Source organism: Salmo trutta, chromosome 14, assembly GCF_901001165.1.
Source record: "Salmo trutta chromosome 14, fSalTru1.1, whole genome shotgun sequence".
Lineage (NCBI taxonomy): Eukaryota > Metazoa > Chordata > Actinopteri > Salmoniformes > Salmonidae > Salmo > Salmo trutta.
The window spans coordinates 77,306,462-77,326,872 of record NC_042970.1 but is presented as its reverse complement, the minus strand read 5'-3'; the positions used below and the strand labels follow the sequence as shown (position 1 = coordinate 77,326,872).

General features: G+C 43.3%; 1 protein-coding gene across 3 annotated transcripts; it reads left to right on the top strand.

The window, feature by feature from the left end:
• The first annotated feature begins 5,762 nt into the window (after window positions 1–5,762).
• On the top strand, window positions 5,763–19,976 carry LOC115147446 (interleukin-2 receptor subunit beta-like). Of its 3 annotated transcripts, XM_029689688.1 has the most exons (10): window positions 5,763–5,984; window positions 11,775–11,834; window positions 12,513–12,615; window positions 15,747–15,858; window positions 15,994–16,066; window positions 16,333–16,432; window positions 18,625–18,758; window positions 18,917–19,109; window positions 19,515–19,614; window positions 19,838–19,976. In XM_029689688.1, exons 3-10 carry the CDS (start codon window positions 12,543–12,545, stop codon window positions 19,950–19,952), a joined length of 900 nt encoding a protein of 299 aa, XP_029545548.1. In that variant the 5' UTR covers window positions 5,763–5,984; window positions 11,775–11,834; window positions 12,513–12,542; the 3' UTR covers window positions 19,953–19,976. The 3 variants fall into 3 exon arrangements, with proteins under 3 accessions (XP_029545548.1, XP_029545549.1, XP_029545550.1); XM_029689689.1 differs by lacking the exon at window positions 11,775–11,834; XM_029689690.1 differs by lacking the exon at window positions 5,763–5,984 and having other exon boundaries at window positions 11,687–11,834.
• The last annotated feature ends 435 nt before the right edge of the window (window positions 19,977–20,411 follow it).

The window sequence follows — 20,411 nt, the reverse complement described above, 5'->3', positions numbered from 1 at the left end:
GCTCGGGCACGGCTCCAAAAAGTCGCGCTCCTGTGGACCTGCCATTAGAATAGGTCAGCAGAAGTAGTGATTGACAATAGGCCTATGATTTAGTTACCATTTCAAGTAAATAACATATATTTTCTACTTTATAATAGTTCCCTTGTCCATAAGAACAGATCTAGAGTCAGACTAGCATACTCTAACCCAATCATTACCGTTAGGATGAAAGAATACCTGAGCCTGTATGCAGAATCCTACTCATGCAGAACTCTAAACTCTGATGCCAGCTGTTAGAGAGGATTGTGTGTGTGTGTGTGTGTGTGTGTGTGTGTGGGTTTGTGTGGTGGTGGTGTTGATGATGTTCTTTACAGGCTGGTAACGAGACCTCTGTGACGTCCTCTAATACGTCTAGACGACCCTGCGGGTGTCTCCTAGCCTTCTTTATATCGTCACCATCGTCATCCTCGCCGGAGGAAGCACTCTGGTCTGGTACTTCCTGGGTGAGCAAGGGATTGTGGGATAATAATGTGGGACGCAGACACACTTGCGAGCAGCCCAGAACACTTACGCACACACGCACACACGCACACGCACACGCACACACACACACACACACACACACACACACACACACACACACACACACACACACACACACACACACACACACACACGCATGCATGCATGTAGTCATGCACAAGCAAACACACACACACTCAGGCACACACGCAGGCTCACACGTGCACCGGTGGGACACAGCCACGCATGCAAGCAGGCAGGAAGGCTTGCACACCAGGCAAGTCACCAGTGATACAAGTCAGTATTCGATGTCCATCCATGTCTGAGGACTTCGGGAGATGGCGTGGATACCGGCCACTAGGGGCAACAGTGAGCACTGTGTCGTGTCTTTGGCTATGCCGGATTAAGTGATATGACATGCTAACTTATAAAATTATTTCTCTGTAATTAATATTACCTGATTAAGCTAATCAGGTAATTAATCAGGTAATTAATATTACCTGATTAAGCCAACAGATCTTCCTGTAGTGGAAGAATGTCAATGGTGGCAAATTGGATACGTGGTGGTATCTTCGTCTGGTTGTTAGACTGGATCCGTCGTCCGTCCTTTCAACGGCTAGGAAGTATCACTTCTGTAGTGAATAAGCTCAAAGTTCATACCAGTTCATACCATAGCTCACGCCGAGGTTGGCTTAGTTCTGTCCTTGATATGTGTCTGTCCTTCTAACATAGAGGCTGCAGACCTCCCGTACTGGAACATGGTGAATGTATTTTCGTCAAAGGCTTATATAGTGGAGAGGAGGGAAGGAGGTGTTTCATCGTTTATAACCCCTGTCTCTTCACAGGGTTGGCCACTGATCGAGCAGGGCACTTTCCTTATGAAAACCCAATTCTCTCATTTGGAAGCTAAAATGACATTTAATCTCCTAACAAACAATTTCAATATCAAACATTTCAATTGCATAACAATTCCATGTGACTCTGATAACTAGAGGGTGTATACTTTCTCAGGTACAGTTTATGTCGTCCTGTCATCAATCATAATGTCTCAGATAACAATGAACTGACATACATACTCATTACGTTATCAAGCATATTTCCAACTGGTTTTATCATCAAAAGATGGTTCCTTTCCCCATTTGTTTGATGTTCCCAGACTCTCTATATTTAACAGGACAGCAGTCCTTCAGTAAGGTCAGTAAGAGAGGGGAAGGGAGAAAGGTATTTATGGGGGGGGTCATAAACCTTACCCACAGGCCAACGTCATGACAACTGTTACCTTCCAGTAGGTTTTGGTAGTAGGTTTCGGTTTTGCTGGGGCGTTGTGGACAAGGATGGTGGATGGGCGTAAGCATCTGCCTCTGATTCCAAAGGTTGCAAGTTTGAAGCCAGTGATAGAAATGTGTTAACCAAACCTTAACCCTAACCTTAACCATTACGGAGTTAATGCTTAACCTTAACCCTAAACACTTTGAAATTTGACGTTCGAGAAAAATGGATGAACGTCTAATTCTGACATGAGACTGTGAGAGCTAGTTGTGCACACACACTAGCACACATACACCCACACACTAACACACATACACACACCCACACACTAGCACACATACACCCACACACTAACACACACACACACCCACACACTAGCACACATACACCCACACACTAACACACACACACACACACACACCCACACACTAACACACATACACACATTAACACCCCCACACACACAAACACCCACACACTAACACACACACACATACACCCACACACACACACACACATGCATTGCAGTCTCTGTATTGTCTTGTTGTTTTATTGTTTTACTGTGTTGTTGTATTGTTTTTTCTTTTCAATTTAAATACTGACAATCAAACTACAGAATATACATATATCTCTCTCTCTGTCTCCCCCCTCTCTCTCTGTCTCCCCCTCTCTCTCTCTCTGTCTCTCTCTCTCTCTCTCTCTCTCTCTGTCTCTCCCACTCCCCCTCTCTGACTTTGTGTACAGGGGCCTTGTCATGCTGAAACTGTTGCCACAAAGTTGGAAGCACGGAATTGTCTAGAATGTCATTGTATGCTGTAGTGTTAAGATTTCCCTTCACTGGAACTAAGGGGACTAGCCCGAATCATGAAAAAGAGCCCCAGACCATTATTCCTCCTCCACCAAACTTTACAGTTGGCACTATGCATTGAGGCAGGTAGCGTTCTCCTGGCATTCGCCAAACCCAGATTCGTCCATCGGAATGCCAGATGGTGAAGTGTGATTCATCACTCCAGAGAACACATTTCCACTGCTCCAGAGTCCAATGGTGGCAAGCTTTACACCACTCCAGCCGACGCTTGGCATTGCACATGGTGATCTTAGGCTTGTGTGCGGCTGCTCGCCCATGGAAACCCATTTCATGAAGCTCCAGACGAACAGTTCTTGTGCTGACGTTGCTTCCAGAGGCAGTTTGAAACTCGGTAGTGAGTGTTGCAACAGAGGATAGCACTCGGCGGTTCCGTTCTGTGAGCTTGTGTGGCATACCACTTGTGTTGCTCCTAGACTTTTCCACTTCACAATAACTGTCACACCCTGATCTGTTTTACCTGTCTTTGTGCTTGTCTCCACCCCCCTCCAGGTGTTGCCCATCTTCCCCATTATCCCCAGTGTATTTATACCTGTGTTCTCTGTTTGTCTGTTGCCAGTTCGTTTTGTTTGTCAAGCCTACCAGCGTTTCCCCCTTGCTCCTGTCTTGTTCTAGTTCCTATTTTCCAGTTCCAGGTTCTTGACCATTCTGCCTGCCCTGACCCTGAGCCTGCCTGCCATTCTGTACCTCGTCACAACACTCTGGATTATTGACCTCTGCCTGCCCTGACCCCGAGACTGCCTGCCGTTCTTTACCTCGTCACAACACTCTGGATTATTGACCATTCTGCCTGCCCTGACCCTGAGCCTGCCTGCCGTTCTTTACCTCGTCACAACACTCTGGATTATTGACCTCTGCCTGCCCTGACCCTGAGCCTGCCTGCCATTCTGTACCTTATGGACTCTGATCTGGATTACTGACCTCTGCCTGCCCTGACCCTGAGACTGCCTGCCGTTCTGTACCTTATGGACTCTGATCTGGATTATTGACCTCTGCCTGCCCTGACCCTGAGACTGCCTGCCGTTCTGTACCTTATGGACTCTGATCTGGATTATTGACCTCTGCCTGCCCTGACCCTGAGACTGCCTGCCGTTCTGTACCTTATGGACTCTGATCTGGATTACTGACCTCTGCCTGCCCTGACCCTGAGACTGCCTGCCGTTCTGTACCTTATGGACTCTGATCTGGATTACTGACCTCTGCCTGCCCTGACCCTGAGTCTGCCTGCCGTTCTGTACCTTATGGACTCTGATCTGGATTATTGACCTCTGCCTGCCCTGACCCTGAGACTGCCTGCCGTTCTGTACCTTATGGACTCTGATCTGGATTACTGACCTCTGCCTGCCCTGACCCTGAGACTGCCTGCCGTTCTGTACCTTATGGACTCTGATCTGGATTACTGACCTCTGCCTGCCCTGACCCTGAGACTGCCTGCCGTTCTGTACCTTATGGACTCTGATCTGGATTATTGACCTCTGCCTGCCCTGACCCCGAGACTGCCTGACGTTCTGTACCTTATGGACTCTGATCTGGATTACTGACCTCTGCCTACTCTTGACCTGTCGTTTTGCCTGCCCCCTGTTCTAGTAATACACTTTTGTTACTTCGACACTGTCTGCATCTGGGTCTTACCTGAAACGTGATAATAACAGCACTTACAGTGGACCGGGGCAGCTCTAGCAGGGTGGAAATTTGACGAACTGACTTGATAGAAAGGTGGCATCCTATGACGCTGCCACATTGAAAGTCACTGAGCTCTTCAGTAAGACCATTCTACTGCCATTGTTTATCTATCGAGATTGCATGGCTGTGTGCTCGCTTTTATACACCTGTCAGCAATGGGCATTGCTGAAATAGCAGAATCCACTCATTTAAAGGGGTGTCCACATACTTTTGTATATAGTGTATTTTAGTAAGTGTAACCTTACAGTTTGACCATCAACTGTTTGTGCTCCTGTTCCCACCTACTAAACTTGTCCTGTATCAGTAAATGGATATAGTCAATTCAGGAAGTTCTTCCATGTCTGCATTCAGAGGTCTCCAAGGAAAATCATATCCTTGTGAAATAATAGGTGACTCATCCTCATGATACAAATAGTCTTTGTTGAGTCTATTGACCCAACTGGTGTGTGTGTTTATGATCATCAGATGAAAGGGTTCAATCTGTTATCTGTCTCTACCTTTGGACCAGACCGGTTTAGCAGAGATACAGGATGGCCGAGTGGACCCACCAACCGGTCACACAGACACACACGGAAACACACACACACTTTAAACCTGAAGACATTCCGTAGTCATAGGAATGTACTTAACGTGGAATAAACACATGGTATGCATAGCCGCAGGAAGTAAGGATGCTGAGTGTGCTTCAGCACCCCCTGATGAATCACATTTGAAAAATAATACATGTAAAAATAAAACATTTATGATTATTTATTTTGTTACCACCAAATTAGTGCCGTAGGCCTGTATGAGCAGAGAACAATACTATTCAGCAGAGCAGGGAGAAAAATACCCCCCCCCCCAAAAAAACCTCTTCCTGATGGTGTAATCAAATCTTTAATTTGTTAAGAACATGGTTGAATTTTTGTTTGTATCTGATATTAAAAATAAGTTCTATAATAACTATTAAACCTCTTTATCCTTTTGCTGTATAAATAAAGCACCTGGATACGGTTGAAGGAAGACTAACATGTAATGAACAGTCTCTTTTCATAGTTGCTTGTGGAGGAGAAAAGCACCTGTGGAAAATCAACTAGTTGTTACACCAAGTCCATACTCTAGTTATACTTTGTCCACTTGATGGCAGCAAAACGTGTTATTTGGTCTGTCTGTCTCTTTCACTACCTCACTCGCCACACACGGCACTTTCAAAGCTTTTGCACCGGTTATTTCCAGAAAGGAATAAAAACATAAAATGTTCTAATTTTACACTTTACATCATCTCAACATTTCACAATAACAGAAGTCACATTGGACGCTTTAGAAAAAAGTAACAAGAACAGAAGAACAACTGAAAAATGTAATATTTTTGTTTTAATCCCAGTTTCTGACAAGTACAGATAGCAGCGTTGATGACGCATGTGGTTTCAGTTGAAACTAACTGAAGCCACAGAAATTCCTTTTCAGTCAGCAATCACTTTTCTGTTCACTCATTTACTTCTCAGAGGAGGCGGGCAGACGTTTTTCGTCATTAATGGGGTTGAATCATTCAGTGGTGACTAATTGAGAGACAAGAAACTGATTCATCATTAAGCACTTGTCCTTCAGTTCAGAGTGAAACGAAACTCAAACGTAGAGCATTGAGAAGCCGGTGTTTCTGAGACTACAAGAAGGTCCACTATACAAGGTAAGGCTCTCTTTGACTAGTGCTCTCTGAATATTCATATACAGATGTAGGATCTTAATTTGATCACTCTTTTGTTGCTGATTTTCCTGCACAGTAGAAAATGCAAACTTGTAGTGTATTCAAGGTTCATTAAGGCTTGTAATCTCCAATTTAAAATGTCAGACTTGATTTGCCCTATCGAAAAATGTATCATCCCCAACAACAAATATCCATAATCCATATAACTATAATCTACATAATAATTCACATTTCCAGTTGCTGCAGGATAATTTTCCTGCTGTAGCAAACTGGCTCAAATGAAGCTCCAACATCTATGATGTATTCAGGTGGTTATGGATTACATTTGTTGTTCAATCAAGAAAAGCTACTCTGCCTGTGTGTTTGCCCATGTGTGGGTTTGACTGTGATCATTTGGAAGACACAGTATTACACAGTATTAAACAGAGGTCATGATCACGGTAGTGTTGATGATGATGATGACTATTATCACTGAAGAGACACACAGAGAGCGAAGCTGTTACAATATTGCATACACCTCTCCCATCCTTTGGGGCTGATGAAATGTGTCTAGGCTATGCGCTAGGACAGGATTCTTCCATCCTGGTCCCGGAGAAGACCATGCTTTTGTTCACTTTTTCAGGCTTTGTGCATTATTTTTGCAGGTTTTTTGTTCTGTGTTAGTGCTGGGCTGCACCAAAACCCTGCAAACCCTTTAGATCTCTAGAAGAAGGTTGAAGACCACTGTCCTCATTGTGGAAGAGGCTAGGGGCTGATTAGGGAGTATGTGTGTAGGGGGCTAGGGGCTGATTAGGGCTTCATTATGGAGGGGGCTAGGAGCTGATTAGGGCTTCATTATGGAGGGGGCTAGGAGCTGATTATGGCTTCATTATGGAGGGGGATTGGAGCTGATTAGGGCTTCATTATGGAGGGGGCTAGGAGCTGATTAGGGCTTCATTATGGAGGGGGCTAGGAGCTGATTATGGCTTCATTATGGAGGGTGATTGGAGCTGATTAGGGCTTCATTATGGAGGGGGCTAGGAGCTGATTAGGGTTTCATTATGGAGGGGGCTAGGAGCTGATTTGGGCTTCATTATGGAGGGGGCTAGGAGCTGATTAGGGCTTCATTATGGAGGGGGCTAGGAGCTGATTAGGGCTTCATTGTGGAGGGGGCTAGGACCTGATTATGGCTTCATTATGGAGAGGGCTAGGAGCTGATTATGGCTTCATTATGGAGGGGGCTAGGAGCTGATTATGGCTTCATTATGGAGGGGGCTAGGAGCTGATTAGGGCTTCATTATGGAGGGGGCTAGGAGCTCATTAGGGCTTCATTATGGAGGGGGCTAGGAGCTGATTAGGGCTTCATTATGGAGGGGGCTAGGAGCTGATTAGGGCTTCATTATGGAGGGGGCTAGGAGCTGATTAGGGCTTCATTATGGAGGGGGCTAGGAGCTGATTAGGGTTTCATTATGGAGGGGGCTAGGAGCTGATTAGGGTTTCATTATGGAGGGGGCTAGGAGCTGATTAGGGCTTCATTATGGAGGGGGCTAGGAGCTGATTAGGGCTTCATTATGGAGGGGGCTAGGAGCTGATTAGGGTTTCATTATGGAGGGGGCTAGGAGCTGATTAGGGCTTCATTATGAAGGGGGCTAGGAGCTGATTAGGGCTTCATTGTGGAGGGGGCTAGGAGCTGATTAGGGCTTCATTATGGAGGGGGCTAGGAGCTGATTAGGGTTTCATTATGGAGGGGGCTAGGAGCTGATTATGGCTTCATTATGGAGGGGGCTAGGAGCTGATTAGGGCTTCATTATGGAGGGGGCTTGGAGCTGATTAGGGCTTCATTATGGAGGGGGCTAGGAGCTGATTAGGGTTTCATTATGGAGGGGGCTAGGAGCTGATTCGGGCTTCATTATGGAGGGGGCTAGGAGCTGACTAGGGCTTCATTATGGAGGGGGCTAGGAGTTGATTCAATCTTCATTATGGAGGGGGCTAGGAGCTGATTTGGGCTTCATTATGGAGGGGGCTAGGAGCTGATTAGGGCTTCATTATGGAGGGGGCTAGGAGCTGATTATGGCTTCATTATGGAGGGGGCTAGGAGCTGATTATGGCTTCATTATGGAGGGGGCTAGGAGCTGATTAGGGCTTCATTATGGAGGGGGCTAGGAGCTGATTAGGACTTAATTATGGAGGGGGCTAGGAGCTGATTAGGGTTTCATTATGGAGGGGGCTAGGAGCTGATTAGGGTTTCATTATGGAGGGGGCTAGGAGCTGATTAGGGTTTCATTATGGAGGGGGCTAGGAGCTGATTAGGGTTTCATTATGGAGGGGGCTAGGAGCTGATTAGGGCTTCATTATGGAAGGGGCTAGGAGTTGATTAGGGCTTCATTATGGAGGGGGCTAGGAGCTGATTAGGGTTTCATTATGGAGGGGGCTAGGAGCTGATTAGGGCTTCTTTATGGAGGGGGCTAGGAGCTGATTAGGGCTTCATTATGGAGGGGGCTAGGAGCTGATTAGGGCTTCATTATGGAGGGGGCTAGGAGCTGATTAGGGCTTCATTATGGAGGGGGCTAGGAGCTGATTAGGGTTTATTATGGAGGGGGCTAGGAGCTGATTAGGGCTTCATTATGGAGGTGGCTAGGAGCTGATTAGGGCTTCATTATGGAGGGGGCTAGGAGCTGATTAGGGCTTCATTATGGAGGGGGCTAGGAGTTGATTCAATCTTCATTATGGAGGGGGCTAGGAGCTGATTCGGGCTTCATTATGGAGGGGGCTAGGAGCTGATTAGGGCTTCATTATGGAGGGGCTAGGAGTTGATTCAATCTTCATTATGGAGGGGGCTAGGAGCTGAGTAGGGCTTCATTATGGAGGGGGCTAGGAGCTGATTAGGGCTTCATTATGGAGGGGGCTTGGAGCTGATTAGGGCTTCATTATGGAGGGGGCTAGGAGTTGATTCAATCTTCATTATGGAGGGGGCTAGGAGCTGATTCGGGCTTCATTATGGAGGGGGCTAGGAGCTCATTAGGGCTTCATTATGGAGGGGGCTAGGAGCTGATTATGACTTCATTATGGAGGGGGCTAGGAGTTGATTCAATCTTCATTATGGAAGGGGCTAGGAGCTGATTAGGGCTTCATTATGGAGGGGGCTTGGAGCTGATTAGGGCTTCATTATGGAGGGGGCTAGGAGCTGATTAGGGCTTCATTATGGAGGGGACTAGGAGCTGATTAAGGCTTCATTATGGCGGGGGCTAGGAGCTGATTAGTGCTTCATTATGGAGTGGGCTAGGAGCTGATTAGGGCTTCATTATGGAGGGGGCTAGGAGTTGATTCAATCTTCATTATGGAGGGGGCTAGGAGCTGATTAGGGCTTCATTATGGAGGGGGCTAGGAGCTGATTAAGGCTTCATTATGGAGGGGGCTAGGAGCTGATTAGGGCTTCATTATGGAGGGGGCTAGGAGCTGATTAGGGCTTCATTATGGAGGGGGCTAGGAGCTGATTAGGGCTTCATTATGGAGGGGGCTAGGAGCTGATTAGGGCTTCATTATGAAGGGGGCTATGAGCTGATTAGGCCTTCATTATGGAGGGGGCTAGGAGCTGATTTGGGCTTCATTATGAAGGGGCTTGGGGTTGATTAGGGCTTCATTACGGAGGGGGCTAGGCTTTGATTAGGGTCTGGGTTTAGTAGGACAGGATGTTCAAATAGACCTGGAGCAAAACCCTGCACACCTTGTGGGCTTCCAGTAGGGCTTAACTGGAGACCACTGTCCTCATTGTGGCACCCTATTCCTTATATTGTGTACTACTTTTAACCAGGGCCTCTAGGGTATATAGTGCACTATATAGGGTGCCTGTTAGAATGTAACCTAGGGGTTGATTTGGTCCAGTGTTTAAGTAGGACAGGATGTACACACCCAGCCACAGGTACAGAGGAAGTCAAAGACAGGAGGGGGAGGTGAGGGGGGAGTCAGGGAGTGAGTGTTGGTGGAAAGGAAGTCAGAGAGAAGATAGGGAGGGTGAAGGGGAGGAGGGGAGAGGTGTACACGATAAGAAGACGAATGGAGGGGGTGTTAGTTTGAGGTTTGGTTTGGCAGAGGATGAGAAGAGAGGTAGAGAAGAGAGGAGGAGGGACGGGGGTGTTAGTGGTTTGCGGTTTGTTTGTTATTGGAAACAGCTTGTAAACATTCTGGGAAACGAGGACGTTGTGGTTTTCTTACCTGCAGCCCCTTTGTGTGTGTGTGTGTGCGTGTGTGTGTGTGTGTGTGTGTGTGTGTGTGTGTGTGTGTGTGTGTGTGTGTATGCATGTGTGCGTGAGTACTGTGTGTGTTCATGCATGCAGAATGCGCTTGTGTGTGCGTGCATGCACAATATGTGTGTGTGTGTGTGTGTGTGTGTGTGTGTGTGTGTGTGTGTGTGTGTGTGTGTGTGTGTGTGTGTGTGTGTGCATGTATAATGTGTGTGTGTTAGCTTGCGTGGCCATGCATGTGTGTGTATGTTCTCTGCTTTCAGTTTAAGACAGGAAAGCCCTGATCTGCGACCAGACTATCAGGTTAAGGGAGGAAAGCCCTGATCTGGGACCAGGCTTGTGGGTTAAGACAGGAAAAGCCCTGATCTGGTACCAGTCTATCAGGTTAAGGCAGGAAAGCCCTGATCTGGGACCAGGCTACCAGGTTAGGGCTGGAAAGCCCTGAATTGGGACACACAGGACTGTTGGTACATTTGACATCGAACACGACATCAGAAGGCTTCACAGCTAACAATGTACAGAAACCAGTGGTGGCTGGTGGCTCTTTTAATCGGAGGACAGACTCATAGTAATGGCTGGAACAGAATTAATGGAAGGGTATCAAACACATCTGACACACTGATTACATGTGTTTGATACCATTCCATTAACTCCATTCAATGCATTATTATGAGCCATCCTCTGATATAAACATTTCGCTCTTGCGCAACCTTCAACCACCTATCAATTTGTTACAAACAGTTCAAAGGAATGACCAATGTTACGCAGTACTGGTATTCCTTGTAGAAGCATTATAGCCACACAGGATGTGCATGCTTTTGTCCCAGCCCTGCACTAACATATCATCCAGGTCATTCATTATCATCATCACAATCTTCTTCTTCTTCTTCACCGTTTCAACACATCTTGTACCTGTTAGGTGGTTGTTTTTAGGTGGTTGTTTTTAGGTGGTTGTTTTTAGGTGGTTGTTTTTAGGTGGTTGTTTTTAGGTGGTTGTTGTTAGGTGGTTGTTTTTAGGTGGTTGTTGTTAGGTGGTTGTTTTTAGGTGGTTGTTTTTAGGTGGTTGTTTTTTTTTAAAAGGAGTGGAAACTTCACACCTCAGGCTGAACATAACATCAGTCTCTCTAACCACAGTGACCTTTTACTAAGAAAACCCCACATGAGAGAATGGTAGCAAACAGCACAGTGCCCATGTATAGCTATGGGAACTATATATATCTTCTCAGATATAGGTCTGAACATGCTGTTCATCCGATGATGTGGTCAGTAAGGTCCTACATGAGAGAAAGAGAGAGAGAGAGAGAGAGAGAGAGAGAGAGAGAGAGAGAGAGAGAGAGAGAGAGAGAGAGAGAGAGGGAGAGAGAGAGAGAGAGGGAGGGAGAGAGAGAGAGAGAGAGAGAGAGAGAGAGAGAGAGAGAGAGAGAGAGAGAGAGAGAGAGAGAGAGAGACTCTCATGTGTCAGCCTCACTAGAGTTGGAGTAACATCATAGTTAGTAACATCATCAGTCCAGCTATCATCCTTCATCCAACCCTTTCCATGTGTTTTATCTAGTTCCATCACAGCTCATCCAATGACACAAGCTGTCCAGCTTGGGCCGTTCAAAATCTAAAGGTAAGAGACAAAATATCTGCAATATTAAAAAATGTAAATGTTTGAAATGCACCTAAAATGCTATGCAAATGTAAATAACATACTAAATGGGTTTACAGTGTTTAAGTTTGTGCTTGGCTTATTTCTGGCATACCGGTGTGTACGAAAGGTTCGTTTAAACAAATGCAACTTTGTTAATAAGATGTTTTATGCAAATAACCTTCATGTCTACTGATATGCGTAACAGTAAAACAGATGATACTTTGTATTCACTAGATGTTAATTATATCTGACATGTATTTCTCCTTATGTGACCTAATAAGTTTCTATTCTGTAAATAAGGATGTATGGATCCCTCTCCCACTTGCACACCTGTTCAGTTTCTGTGGCTTTCACTGTGCGTGTGTGTGTGTGTATGCGTGTGTGGCTACGGTGAAACTGATAACACTTGATCTACTTTCACGGAAAAAACACACCACGCAGACAGACATAGAAAATTGTACTTTTTCTTCTCTCTTATGCTTCAGTTTTTCTTCCATCCCAAATGGCATCCTATTCCCTACATAGTTCACTACTTTTGACCATTGCCCAATGAGCCCTGGTCAAAAGTAGTGCCCTATATAAGAAATAGGGTACCATTTGGAACACTAAGCCACCTGTCACCTGTTGCTAAAGGTCATGTCTCCTACTGTGTTCTAGAATGAGAAAAAGGACCAGGAAGAAGTCATAATGGAGGTTCTATGGTGTCTCTATGTCATCCTGCTCCTCCCCCTACTAACCTGCTCCAGCCAACCACAGTCCTGTAAGTCATCAATACCCTTCATAATGCATTACAAGCACATTTATAATGACTACGAGGTTAAAGTGCAGACTGTCAGCTTTAATTTGAGTGTATTTTCAACCATATCGGGTGAACCTTTTTAGAAACTACAGCACTTTTTGTCTACCCATTTTAGGCGACCAAAAGTACTTTAATGTGTGTTAAAGTAGTAAAAAGTTTTGTATTTGGTCCCATATTCATAGCACACAATGATTACATCAAGCTTGTGACTCTATAAATGTGTTATTATTTTGTGCCTAATAGAAATGAATGGTAAATAATGTATTTTGTCATTTTGGAGTTACTTTTACTGTAAATAAGAATAGAGCATGTTTCCAAACACTTCTAATGTGGATGCTACCATGAATAATGATGAGTGAGAAATATCATCCCCCCCAGAACAAAATGCTAACTTCCCCTGGAGGAGCGTTGAGCTAAACTGGGTGAGCTCAACTGTGAATGGTCCTGGAAAAAAGAAAGAAAAGTATCAAGGGAAGCCAGCTTGGATTTGGCATCTCTCCTATCAAAACGCTTTGAGAGTATACATCATTAACAGAAACAACTGAATTGTTGTGTGTTTTGTTGTGTTGTTGTCCTCCTAAATTAGCCATTGACGGAGATAGGGATTTGGACTTTTGGATTTACTTAATTCTCCGTATTGGCCAACGGCAATTCCGATCCAACCATTAATTCATACATTGTTGTGAACCTGGCCTGAGAGGATGGAAGTTCAAGCAAGTGTTTTAGCCAGGTAGCCTAGGACAAAAAAATAAGCTTGTACTGTATGACAGAACGTTTCGTCAACATGAAAGAGAGGAGGATGGCATTGGTGTTTCTCTACAAGTAGAGTGGGGTCAACATGTTTTTCTACTTGCACGAATGCACACATAAATCAGAACCATGGACAGCCACATCATATTCAGCTTATGTTGATTGGACACATTTGTTTTGGGGGGGGGGGGGGTATCTTGTAGTTGTCACTGTATTAGACTAAGCAGAGGTGATTTGATGATGATGAAATGTTGAAGTTGAAATGGTGCTGGATAGTGGAGGCAGCTCCTGTTTTCTTTGGGACTTGCAGTAAATCAAATCAAATCAAATTGTATTGGTCACATACAGATGGCTAGCAGATGTTATTGTGAGTGTAGCAAAATGCTTGTGCTTCTAGTTCTGACAGTGCAGCAAACAAGTAATATCTAACAATTCCACAACAGATACCGAATACACACAAATCTAAGTAAAGGAATGGAATAAGAATATACAAATATAAATATATGGATAAGCAATGACAGAGCTGCATTGGCAAGATGCAATAGATAGTATAGAATACAGTATATACATATGAGATGAGTAATGCAAGACATGAAACATTATTAAAATGACATTATTAAAGTGACTATTATTCCAATTATTAAAGTGGCCAATGATTTCAAGTCTGCATGTAGGCAGCAGCCTCTCTGTGCTAGTGATGGCTATTTAACAGTCTGATGGCCTTGAGATAGAAGCTGTTTTTCAGAAGGCCAGCATCCCGGAGTTGCCTCTTCACTGTTGACATTGAGACTGGTGTTTTGCGGGTACTATTTAATGAAACTGCCAGTTGAGGACTTGTGAGGCATCTGTTTCTCAAATTAGACACTCTAATGTACTTGTCCTCTTGCTCAGTTGTGCACCAGGGCCTCCCACTCCTCTTTCTATTCTGGTTAGAGCCAGTTTGCGCTGTTCTGTGAAGGGAGTAGTACACAGCGTTGTATGAGATCTTCAGTTTCTTGGCAATTTCTCGCATGGAATAGCCTTCATTTCCCAGAACAAGAATAGACTGACAAATGTAAATGTAAATGTAAAAATGAGTCTCAGAAGAAAGTTATTTGTTTCTGGCCATTTTGAGCCTGTAATTGAACCCACAAATGCTGATGCTCCAGATACTCAACTAGTCTAAAGAAGGCCAGTTTTATTGCTTCTTTAATCAGAACAACAGTTTCCAGCTGTGCTAACATAATTGCAAAAGGGTTTTCTAATGATCAATTAGCCTTTTAAAATTATAAACTTGGATTAGATAACACAACGTGCCATTGGAACACAGGAGTGATGGTTGCTGATAAAAGGCCTCTGTACGCCTATGTAGATATTCCATAAAAAATCATCTGTTTCCAGCAACAATAGTAATTTACAACATTAACAATGTCTACACAGTGTTTCTGATCAATTTGATGTTATTTTAATGGACAAAAAATGCTTTTCTTTCAAAAACAAGGACATTTCTAAGTGACCCCAAACTTTTGAACGGCAGTGTATAATTAAACATGATATAGAGCCTTGTAAAACATGACATAGAGCCTGATATAGAGCCTTGTAAAACATGACATAGATCCTTAAAAAACATGACATAGAGCCTTATAGAACATAATATAGAGTCTTGTAAAACATAACACAAAGTCTTGTAAAACATGACAGATTCTTGTAAAACATGATAAAGAGCCTTATAAAACATAATATAGAGCCTTATAAAACATGATATAGAGCCTTATAAAACATTACATATAGCCTTATAGAACATAATATAGAAAACATAACACAAAGTCTTGTAAAACATGACATAGATTCTTGTAAAACATGATAAAGAGCCTTATAAAACATGATATAGAGCCTTATAAAACATTACATATAGCCTTATAAAACATGACATAGAGCCTTATAAAACATTTTATAGAGCCTTATAAAACATGTTATAGAGCCTTATAAAACATGATATAGAGCCTTATAAAACATGTTATAGAGCCTTATAAAACATGTTATAGAGCCTTGTAAATCATGATATAGAGCCTTATAAAAAATTATATTGACCCTTATAAAACATGATATAGAGCCTTATAAAACATGATATAGAGCCTTATAAAACATGTTATAGAGCCTTATAAAACATGATATAGAGCCTTATAAAACATTATATTGACCCTTATATTAAAACTCTTATAATTTTTCTCTCTCTCTGTTTCTCTCTCTCTGTCTCTGTTTCTCTCTCCTCTCTCTCTCCTCTCTCACTCTCTCCGTCTCTGTTTCTCTGTTTCTCTCTCCTCTCTCCCCTCTCTCACTCTCTTTGTCTCTGTTTCTCATAGGTCTGCAGTGTGTCAATGACTTCATCAGTAACATCACATGTGTGTTGAACAACCCATGCGTGCCCCCAGACATGCCATGCACACTGCATGGTGAATACCCCGGGTTTAAAAGGTAAAGAAGACTAAGGATGCACCGTAACTGGAACCCTATTCCCATAGAGTCCTGGTCTAAAGTAGTGCACTATATAGGGAATAGGGTGCCATTTGGGATGCTAACTGAAACAATGGTTCACTGTTGTAACTACAGGCAATGTGAGATGAAGTCCTTGGGCGGTTCCAACACTTTGAGAGGCGGCAGTCTGGTCTTTGAGGGCAATCCTGTGAGTTTTATAAAACTACATCAAGTTAAAACCAATGCTTGGTTATATATGTGCAGTATTATAGATAAAAACAATGATTTCAAAACAGATTATAAAAATAATAACATGAATGTAATATATTAATCTGGATGAATAAATTAACCAGGAATTTGTAATTTTTTAAATATTTTTTCCTAATAATAATAATAATAAAACAATGACAGCATATATATAGACCAATAGACAAACAACCCTGGATAACTGAACTTCTGTAAATTATCTTTCAGTTCTTTTGGGAAGATGATGAAATACCCATTGATGTACGGTGTGGACAAGCAGAAGATTATGTGATACATATTAACTACCTGTATCAACCATTTAACCACAGTAAGTGTACAGTAATTTGAGTGATATCATGTACGATGTGTCAGCTATTACTAACTGTCACGTTCGTCGTAGAAAGGAGACCAAAGCGCATCGTGGGTATCGTTCCACATCTTTTATTTTAATGTGAAACTTTGCAAAACAAACAAACTACAAACAAAACACAAACCGTGACGAAAGGGGTGCAACATGCACTAACTCAAAATAATCTCCCACAAACACAGATGGAAAAAACAACTACTTAAATGTGATCCCCAATTAGAGACAACGATGACCAGCTGCCTCTAATTGGGGATCATACAAAAACCCCAACATAGAAAAAAGAAACTACAACCAAACAACATAGAACTAGATAAACCCCCCCAGTCACGCCCTGACCTACTCTACCATAGAGAATAAGAGATCTCTATGGCCAGGACGTGACACTAACCTACTAGTACTACATTAATTGTAGACCAACTACAACGATACGATACTATAACTTTATGAGGTTTTGTGAGGTCATCATACAAAATACACAAAATCAATACACAATGATACAACATAATGCAATACAAACATGCTGGAAAGCTTATTAATTTACAGTGCATTCAGAAAGTTTTCAGACCCTTTCACCTTATCCACATTTTGTTATGTTACAGCCTTATTCTAAAATGTATTAAAAAAAAATTTTCCCCTCATAATCTACACACAATACCCCATAATGACAAAGCAAAAACTGTTTTTTATACATTTTTGCAAATGTATATATATTAAAAAAATTATTACAAAAGTATTCAGACCCTTTAACTCAGTACTTTGTTAAGGCACATTTGGTAGCGATTACAGCCTTGAGTCTTCTTGGGTATGATGCTACAAGCTTGGCACAGATGTATTTGGGGAGTTTCTCCCATTCTTCTCTGCATATCCTCTCAAGTTCTGTCAGATTGGATGGGGAGCGTTGCTGCACAGCTATTTTCAGGTCTCTCCAGAGATGTTCGATCGGGTTCAAGTCTGGGCTCTGGCTGAGCCACTCAAGGACATTCAGAGACTTGTCCCAAAGCCACTCCTGCATTGTCTTCGCTGTGTGCTTCGGGTCATGCTGGAAGGTGAACCTTAGCCCCAATCAGAGGTACTGAGTGCTCTGGAGCAGGTTTTCATCAAGGATCTCTCTGTACTTGGCTCCGTTCATCTTTCCCACAATCTTGACTAGTCTCCCAGTCCCTGCCGCTGAAAAACATCCCCACAGCATGATGCTGCCACCACCATGCTTCACCGCAAGGATGGTGTCAGGTTTACTCCAGACGTGACGCTTGGCATTCAGGCGAAAGAGTTCAATCTTGGTTTCATCAGACCAGAGAATCTTGTTTCTCATGGTGTGAGTCTTTTAGGTGCCTTTTGGTAAACACCAAGCGGGCTGTCGTGCCTTTTACTGAGGAGTGGCTTCTATCTGGTTACTCTACCATAAAGGCCTGATTTGAGGAGTGCTGCATAGATGATTGTCCTTCTGGAAGGTTTTCCCATCTCCATAGAGGAACTCTGGAGCTCTGTCAGAGTGACCATTGGGTTCTTGGTCACCTCCCCAGACAGCTCAGATTGGCCGGGCGGCCAGCTATAGGAAGCGTCTTGGTGGTTCCAAACTTCTTCCATTTAAGAATGAAGGAGGCCACTGTGTTCTTGGGGACCTTCAATGCTGCAGACATTATTTGGTAAGCTTCCCTGGATCTGTGCCTCGACACAATCCTGTCTCGGAGCTCTACGGACAATTCCTTCGACCTAATGGCTTGGTTTTTGCTCTGACATGCACTGTCAACTGTGGGACCTTGTAAAGACAGGTGTGTGCCTTTCCAAATCATGTCCAATCAATTGAATTTACCACAGGTGGACTCCAATGAAGTTGTATAAACATCTCAAGAATGATCAATGGAAACAGGATGCTTAATACATTAATACATTTGCAAACATTTCAAAATAACTGTTTTCGCTTTGTCATTATGGGGTGTTGTGTGTAGATTGATTTAAATTCATTTTAGAATAAGGCTGTATCGTAACAAAATGTGGAAAAAGGGAAGGGGTCTGAATACTTTCTGAATGCACTGTATACAACTTAATACTAATTCATACCTGATACTAACATTTCTAATTCATCTTAGTACTAGTAGTTCTGTTACAGTGATATTAGTACTACTATGACTACATTGTTTTGTGTTTGGCAGTTAAAATGCATCCCCCTGGCCAGCCGACTGTCACCAATGCCTCAATCGCCTGGACACCAGGAGCTCCCATTTCAGACATGATATTCAACTATGACTTCCAATTACAGTGGAAACAGGAACTACATCACTGGGAGGTGAGAGAGAGAGGGGGGAGGAAGAGAGACAGAGGACACATAATAACAAGAGGGAAAAGGGAGAGATGTGAAAGAGAGAATACAGTGAAAGAGTGCACATCTCTTTGTACACTATCTAAAAGTACACCTACTGAAACATATATGTTGTGGTACTGCAGGATGCTGTGGAGGTGAACATATCAAACAAACAGACAGATTTTGACCTGGACCCTGACATGCTGGAGAGAGAAAGGAGGTACCAGGTCAGAGTCAGGGTTCGAGCCGACCCAGACGATTACCCAGACTGTCAGTGGAGCGACTGGAGCCCCAGTGCATCATGGGTCTCCACTTTGGGCCAGATGAAGCCAACAGGTAAATACAGCATCCGTGATGTCATTGGTTATTAGTAGACGTTTGAATGTGGGCCTATATATAGTTGGACTGTGTCCCAAATGGCCCTAAAGTTCCCTAGAGTGCAGAGCCCTATGGGCCAAAAGTACTGCACTAAACAGGGAATATGTTGCCATTTGGAATGCAGGCATAGTAGTGTGTTTCCATATGAATCTTGAAAAATAGCTTCTTCTTCATCCTTCCTTCCTTCCCTATTTCTTTCTTTCATTCTTAGATAGGCAGACACATGCTCAAAACAAACTTACAGACAGAAATGTGAAAGAACGCTTTTCTATGCCAATCTTTTAGTCAAATAGTGGTGTTGTTATGTACGTTGTAAATATGTTCTAAGTATGTTCTATGTTGTTCCTCTGGTCCTGTTCTCAGGTAGTCCTGATGTTCTAGACCAGGACTTTGTGGTGGTCACCGTGGTGGGAGCTGTTGTTGTACTGGTCCTGCTGGTCTCCATGTTGCTCTGCAAAGGAAAGTGAGTAGTGTGTGTGTGTGTGTGTGTGTGTGTGTGTGTGTGTGTGTGTGTGTGTGTGTGTGGTGTGTGTGTGTGTGTGTGTGTGTGTGTGTGTGTGTGTGTGTGAGTGAGGGAGGGGGGTGGGGTCCATTGTAAATGTGATGTATTTTAACACCAACGGATTGCAAAGTTAACATCATGTTTTGTAGTTGGTTAAGTGCAACTTCCTTTCATTTCCGTTCAGTGCCGACAGGGTCAAGAAGATTCTGAATCCTCCGATACCAGATCCCTCCAGGTACTTTGAGGGCCTCAAACTCCATCACGATGGAAACTTCAAGGTCAGTTCTACTTTTGACTGAAGTCATGTGCCCAAAGGGACCCTATTCCCTGTATTGTGCACTTCCTTGTTATGGCGGTAGTTAGGTTATAATGGCTGTAGTTAGGTTATAATGGCTGTAGTTAGGTTATAATGGCTGTAGTTAGGTTATAATGGCTGTAGTTAGGTTATAATGGCTGTAGTTAGGTTATAATGGCGGTAGTTAGGTTATAATGGCTGTAGTTAGGTTATAATGGCTGTAGTTAGGTTATAATGGCGGTAGTTAGGTTATAATGGCTGTAGTTAGGTTATAATGGCTGTAGTTAGGTTATAATGGCTGTAGTTAGGTTATAATGGTGGTAGTTAGGTTATAATGGTGGTAGTTAGGTTATAATGGCTGTGGTTAGGTTATAATGGCTGTAGTTAGGTTATAATGGTGGTAGTTAGGTTATTATGGCTGTAGTTAGGTTATAATGGCTGTAGTTAGGTTATTATGGCTGTA

Bases quoted from the DNA above. Each gene is read 5' to 3' on its own strand.
- LOC115147446 (XM_029689689.1), top strand. From the start codon at position 12,543: ATGGAGGTTCTATGGTGTCTCTATGTCATCCTGCTCCTCCCCCTACTA. The intron at 15,859-15,993 runs GTAAAGAAGACT...TTGTAACTACAG, and splicing joins GAATACCCCGGGTTTAAAAG to GCAATGTGAGATGAAGTCCT. The intron at 18,759-18,916 runs GTGAGAGAGAGA...GTGGTACTGCAG, and splicing joins AGGAACTACATCACTGGGAG to GATGCTGTGGAGGTGAACAT.